This window comes from Pollachius pollachius, assembly GCF_949987615.1.
Source record: "Pollachius pollachius genome assembly, chromosome: 16".
Classification (NCBI taxonomy): Eukaryota; Metazoa; Chordata; class Actinopteri; order Gadiformes; family Gadidae; genus Pollachius; species Pollachius pollachius.
Genome location: NC_136949.1, coordinates 7,043,111 through 7,050,610, shown reverse-complemented (window position 1 = coordinate 7,050,610; position 7,500 = coordinate 7,043,111). Strand labels below are relative to the sequence as shown.

The 7,500-nt window shown below is 45.5% G+C and overlaps 1 protein-coding gene across 2 annotated transcripts in view; it reads right to left on the bottom strand.

Annotated features, from left to right (window-relative positions):
• The window catches only part of nkain2 (sodium/potassium transporting ATPase interacting 2), a gene marked incomplete at its 3' end in the record, with an annotated part of 56,347 nt that extends 56,005 nt beyond the window's left edge, over positions 1-342 (bottom strand). For both annotated transcript variants that reach the window (XM_079753465.1, XM_079753466.1), the window contains exon 1: positions 285-342. In XM_079753465.1, the coding sequence (XP_079609591.1) occupies positions 285-338 (54 nt within the window). In that variant the 5' untranslated portion in view covers positions 339-342. The remainder of the gene's footprint in view (positions 1-284) is intronic.
• Between the last annotated feature and the right edge of the window lie 7,158 nt (positions 343-7,500).

The window sequence follows — 7,500 nt, the reverse complement described above, 5'->3', positions numbered from 1 at the left end:
TCTCCATTGTCCCACTCCCTGTCCATCCATCCATCCATCCATCCATCCATCCATCCATCCATCCAGTCCTTATATCACAGCCCATCTCTGGCCAATCCAGCAGCGCCCCCCCGGTTGGCTGATAGGTGGGAAGACCTTTCGTCAGGTGACAGAACCGTCTCTACCTTTCATCTTCTACCGGTTCTCGATTGAGGCGTTTGACGTCACATCAACCTCTACGCTAGGATGATGACACACATACAGACTTTATATATCTAAAATAAAAATAAAAGCGGTGTACTTACCAACTGCATGCCGCAGATGAAGGCCAGGGTGCACCTGCCGCTACAACACCCCATGGTGTTCTCCTGTTTCTGAACGCCCACGTGTGGAGAACTTTTTCTCAACTCCCAAAACAAACTTCCGCCCAGGGGCGGGTGACTCGACAGCAGCTCCACGAGTCGAGACGAGGAGGCGCTGGTCGATATTGGCCCTTTGGGCGTCCTACTCTGTCACGCCGCAGACCATGGAGAGATCCGGGCGGATAAACACGTGCATGAGACGTTTGCTCCTCAGATTGCGATAACGCGACCGGTGGTCAACGGAAACACGGACGACTGTGTGTCCGTGTATTCTGGATTCTCGCCTGATGGATTCCAAAGGGGGGAAATCTGGCTGCTTATCCCAAGTCACTGAACATCCGTGTCAGTCCAAAATGATACCAATGTCGACCTGTGTATCGAGGATGTTCCCTCGTCTACCTTCTCTCAAATAAATAGCTCTAAAGTTTTCACATCTGTACCAGGGCTAATCCACCGGACCGACCTGGCGTTGTGTGTACCTGTGTGCTGTATTTAAAGTACTTATTACTGACCAGAATGATGGTGAACCAAATGATTGAATGACTGAGCTGCTGAGTCCTCTCGATCGTCGCTCGGATCGGTTCTCATGGTAAATATGTTAATAAGGGCCTATCAGTGGTGACAGGGAAAAAAAAAAAACACTCTTCAAAGGGAAGATACCGGGACGGAATCAAACGGATGGTACTCCCTGGTCGCCTGTCTGTCCGACAGTACAGCAGTCTTAAAGATTTGACCGTTTAGAGAGAAGGGAAAAAAAAGATCAGAAGAGTCTGTGTCTCGGTAAGAAGTGCTGGTGTACCTACGGCTCCCAGGTTTGGTTCATGAGACCCCTCTCGGGTCTCCCTGTCTTCACGGACCCCTCAGGAAACGTCCGCTCTACGCAATAACCCGCCAAGGTTTATAATCCAGGGGTTGAGGTTTGCCGCGCGATGGGGTTCACCACAAAAAATATGAACAGTTCCTTGGCGGTAAGTACAGCCTACGATTCTGATCGTCGCTGTCTGAAGATCGCCTATTCTGTTTGGACTGATGTTGTTCCTGCGTGTCGCTGTCCGTGGAGCTCAGCGTTTAAATAGACCCCTCTCTCCCGGCGCATCCTCCCGTTACCGCCGGTTTCATAACCCCATCGCCTTTTGTCTGCCGCGTGCTCCACCGCCGCTCGCCTCTTCAAATCAACTGGGCACTGTGCTTAAACTGCGAGGTGTAGCGGGAAAGCCGCTGTGCCTCTTGTCAAGGTCTTGAAACAGAGTCGTTGTTAGAACAGGCTTGGGTGAAAGACTATGCTAACGCCGTTAACACGTTCAGTGAGCGTCTCGTCATCCCGGTGTGCGGAGAGCAGGAGTAAAAAAAAGTGGACAATGAGAACGGGATGGCACGACGAAGCGAGTGATCAGAGCGCGGAGCGTCTCTCCCGTGTTGCCATCTGACGCGCCAGATTGAATTGGGGGGGGAGCGGGGGGCGCGCACAGTGTTCCGCGCGGCAGGGGAGCGGCGCGGTTCTTTTCACGTGCTGGGAGAGAAAGAGGGGAGACGCAGCCTCTAGTCGGTCGGTGTGCAGCTGCCGTTCACCGACTGTTGTAGTCCTGCTAGCTCTCTCTCTCTCTCTCTCTCTCTCTCTCTCTCTGTGTCTCTCTTATTCTTTTTTTAAAGAAACAAGTATGGAAAAAATATGACAGGGATACTTTTATGCTTAAGTTTTAACAAAGAACAATAATTATGTACCAGTCCCCCTCATTACATTGACTAGGTGAATAAATTGTCTTTGGCATGGTAAACGCTAGGCCTGTATGTGAAGTTAAACACAATTAAGCCTTACACCTGCCATGAACTTCTCATGTTTTAAGTAAATTTATTTTCCTTTAGGACGTGACAAATGATTTGGAGTAGGGTGTTGCCCGGCCACGCCCACTCACTGGCCATCAGTCGGAGGAAGACAGAGAGGTGTGGAGGCTATCACTGGTCAGCGACAGCATAATGGGGCCCGTTCCCCTCGCCATCTATCTCTGTCACACTGCCCCTCCCACATGCGCACATACATGCACACACACATGCACGCACACACCCATATACCCCCCCCCAACACACACAGACACACAGACACACACACAAACACACACAAATGCTTAACAACCCCATGCGCACACACACACAGATCCACACATACATGCACACACACACATGTACAGACAAATGCACGCACACTCATTTATCCACACACACATACATGCCCACACGCACACACACGCTCAACCCCATGTGCACACACAAACACACACACACAGATGCAAACGTGCATGCAGAAAAACACACACACACACACACACACGTTTTCTCCCACACATTCAGGCACACAAATGCGCAATCTATTGCACAAACATACTCACACACACACACACAGATAAAAGTCACATGCGTTTGCAAACAACCCCAAAATGATCAAGCTCACGACGCACACCAGAACAACAAAAGAAGAAATATGCGCATGACTGAGCAGACTCACGCGTGCTGGGTGTCAGCGAGTAATTATGTTGCTAATCTTGAGCGACAGTGGTATGTGTAATGGCTGATTCCCTGGGGGAAAATGGCTGATTGCATCCAACCCTTCAAACCCTCCCTCCATCCCTCCATCCATCCCTCCCTCCATCCATCCATTCATCCCATATCCATCCCTTCATCCTTCCTATATCAATCTCTCCCTCCATCCCATATTCCTACCTCCATCCCTCCCTCCCTCCATCCCATGTTCATCCCATATCCATCCCTCCCTCCATCCCATGTTCACCCCTCCATCCACCCCACCATCCCATGTTCATCCCATATCCATCCGTCCAACGGTCCCCCCATGTCTCCCTCCATCCAGTGAGACATCCAGCCGCCCCCCATTTCCTCTATCTCGTATCTCTTTACTCTATCAATTATTTACCCTTTCATTTCCCATTGACTGTGTTTCCTCTCCTTGTTTTGGTCGTTCTTCATCCCATCAGCGCTCCCGTCCGCTGTCTCCCCCTGATCCCTTTCTCTGGTCTAGTGCTTCATCAATCATTTGTTTACTACTTTCCAATGGCACGCATATTGTGTACTATTCTGGCTTTTTGGTCCGGGTGTATTTTCCTCATCTAATCCATCATCTATTCATCCATCCATTCATTCCACTTGTCATCGATCCATCCATCTAACATCCATCCGTCTCTCCATCATACATCATTCTTCATAATAATAAGCTTCATTAAATCGTTGGTCTTTTTTATTCATATTTTTTAAAGTTGCCCACTTCCCGTGGGCAGTGAACTTGTGCCTTATACTAGGTACTTTACTTTATCTTTGTGGAGCAGAGTCCACCAGGTGTATGCTGTTAACTTGGCTCTTACACACACAGGCACACACACACACACACACACACACACACGCACACACACACACGCACACACACACACACACACACACACACACACACACACACACACACAGACAATCACACACACATACATACACATACACACACACACACACACACACACACAGACAATCACACACACATACATACACACACACACACACACACATACCCACACACACAAACACAGACTCTTGAACACACACACAAAGGCACACATTGACACTCTTCCACACACAGAAAAACACCCTCACACAGACACAAAGAGACTCTTGCACACACACAGTTGACCCTCATGCACACATAAAAACACACACACAAAAACAAACACACACAAACACATACTCACTCACAGATTGACGAGGAATCCCTTTAATTTTGACTTTATATGCGTTCTATTTTATCCTACCTGTGAACTTTCTACAGATAAAAGAGGTCTGCAAACCGTCCAATAAGAATGGACAAAACTGAGCTCAAGGGAAGTGTATCAACCATACTCAAATGATTTTCAACTTAGTAACAGTCTGACGGTTATGGATAAAAAAAGGGAGGGGATGGGGTCCATGGACAGAGATATGAGATCTGCCTCAATTTAGGAGGAGGTAGGTGAGAGACAGAGACAGTTGAAGAGGGACAGGAATAGATGTCCACAGAGGATGAGTTAGTTGCTGTGACAGAGAGCTATATGAAGGAGTGATGGATGGTTAAGAATATGAACAGTAATTCAGAAAATAACATAGCTGACAGGCTTTTAGTTGTATTTCACTTCCAGGCATTGAGACTGAAATTATGCATCCAGATGCAAGAACTGTATGAAATAAAATAACATTTAGACATTCAATTTGAACAATGTAGTTCTCAATGTAATTTAATGTCACTGAATGTACACACTTAATGTATGTTGTACGTCCTGGCACTTAAAAATAGTACGTAGCATTGTGTAGCGTCTGAGCCTAGCTATCATTTTGTATACAGGGAATGGGTTAACCTAGCGATTGCTAGTGCTTGGCACTTGGTTCTATGAACATCCTTACTGTACCGGCAACAGCAACATAATGTTGTTTCTTTCTTCTGTGAAATATACTTATTGTAAGTTGCTTTGGCTAAAAGTTTCTGCTAAAATCCCTCTATGTAAATGTACATTTACATTTACATTTAGGGCATTAAGCAGACGCTTTTATCCAAAGCGACTTACAATGAGTGCATTTGTTACAATAAGTACATTTGTCATAAGAAGTGAAACAATATATTGCATATAAATGTAATGTATACGAAGTCTGTGAATCATCAACTCAGCAAAAACGATTTTTCAAACCTTCATTTTATGACCTTGCTTGTCTGACAATGCCAGGTTTGAACTATAAAAAACAATAGCCTGTAAGTCCACTAACTAAGCACTGTATTTGGCTTCAGCGATGCCCACCATTTCAAGGACATGGAAATGTCATTTTGATGTAGCCGCAAGCGTAATTTCAAATCAGAATCACTTCTTGGTCAAAGCTATTTCTGAAAGACGTGTTTTTATATCACAGACTCACAAGGTAAAACATAATCTTGACATTGTTTGTAAGTATACAACATTCAGTGTTATTCTCTCTTTCTCTGGAAAATACAATACTCTGTCTTCTGATTTCTTGTCTTTTCAAATCTGAAATGGGCCATGTTTCTCCAAATCTGTTTTTCTTTGCATCAAACTGTGGATAATGGCTTCTGTCAATGTGTTTTTAGATAAGCGGGAAGAACAAACAACGGATGGAAGTTGGCAGGACTTCGGATCTCACACGGCTAAAAGTATTTTCTATCTCACATCAATAATCTATGTTTTTTCATATGAAGGATCTATGCAATGCTTTACATCAATCATTTTTCAGGCAATGTGCCTTCAGATAAATGGGCTCTGTCTATATCATCTCTCCTGGCAATCATGTTTTTCAGACATCTATCTATCCATCTATCGCTCTCTCTCTCTATTGTGTGTGTCTGTGTGTGTCTGTGTGTGTGTGTGTGTTGTATCTGAGAGTGTGTGTATATGTGTGTGTGTGGGTGAGTGAGTGTCCTGACAGTCTTGCATGCTTGTGTCTGTATGTGTGTGTGCCCGTACAAATGTGTGCGAGTAGCATGCATGTGTGTGTGTGTGTGTGTCAGTTTGTGTGTGTGTCAGTGTGTGTGTGTGTGTGTGTGTGTGTGTGTGTGTGTGTGTGTGTGTGTGTGTGTGTGTGTGTGTGTGTGCGCACACGCATGCCTCCCGAGCCATAAAGTGCTGCAGGGCACAGACAGGCTATATGCTTATTCTAATTAAGACGGGTAAACTAGGACAGAGCATTAGCCCGTATGTCTATTGGGACATGTCTTAACAACCAGCCTGGCTGGTGGGGATCTGGTGAAGGCAGAGAGGGGAGGGCAGCAGGGGGCAGGGAAAGGTGTCAAGATTAAACTATAAAGAGAAAGGAAAAGACTGGAAGGAGATGGCCTGTCAGAAAACTTGAAGAAGGGAATTTGAATGACAGAGAAGAAGAGTGGGTGATGATGATGCTTCAGGAGTTTTAGGTTATAAAATGAATCCAGAGGAAAGTGAAGCTAAAGATCTACATTTAAATGTAGATCTTTATCCCTCTTTGTGGTCTTGTTCTTCGTCTTCTTGTGTATATAAGTATGAATTATTTCAATGGAGTCTGCAAAATGCGAGCCTGATATCCTAGTTACTGTTCCACGAAAGATAGATATCAAATAAATCGTAACCAAGCAGGGTCCAGTGAGGAAAGAGAAAGACAGATATAGGGAGAAAGACAGGGTATTGGTCGATTTAAAAAAGAAACATGAATCTGGTATAATGTAGCTCAACATTTCTGTAACCTTTTGACCAGGGGATATTAGTCCTAACCAAAGCACCATGTGTCAAACTGTCTGTGTGCGTCGATGTGGTGCAGTAATACTGGACTCTCCGTCTGTCTGTCCGTCTGTCTATCTGATTCTGTACCTGTGAATGTTCCATAGTCAGAGCGTGATTCAGTGGGACACTTCTGTCGCTGTCTCTCAGATTTTCTGTCTGCTTGTTTGATGACTGACCAGTTCACCAGTCTCTCAGTCTGCTGACCATCCATCTGTCCCGTCTGTCAATCTGTCCTCTGCTAAATTCTCTACTTTAGAAACTATAGCTGTGTCTGACCTGTTGCGTAAAGAATAGCATAGAACAGAATAGAGCGAGACCAAATCACAATCGGAACCTGAAATGGGGCGGGATATATACTGCAGAGATCGTGACGGAAATCTAAAACCCCCAAAAAAGCAAACACGGTGTCTTGGCTTTTAAATTTGTGAGGGTGAAACGGACCTGGGAGTTAATGCCTGGACTAATACATGCCACCGTTTCCCTGGTTACAGTCATATTCAGTCTGTCAGTTTAGGTGTTACTCCCTGAGCTCTAATTGTTATTCCTGATGGTGTGACTTTAATTTTCACCACCTCCCACTCCTCTGCCTCCTCTCCATCTGTCTGGCCTTGCTCTGCCAATATGGTGTGCATGTGTGCGTTTAGAGTGTGTTTTTGTGTACTTGAGCCTGTCCAGAATAGTGAGTCTATAGGTGATGAGGGTGTGTTTGTGTTTGATAGTGTGTTTCTTCATCATTGACCATCAGTGACTCAATGTGTGTGTGTGTGTGTGTGTGTGTGTGTGTGTGTGTGTGTGTGTGTGTGTGTGTGTGTGTGTGGGTGGGTGGGTGAGTGGGTCGGTGAGAGCGTGTATATATGTGTGTGTGTGTGTGTGAT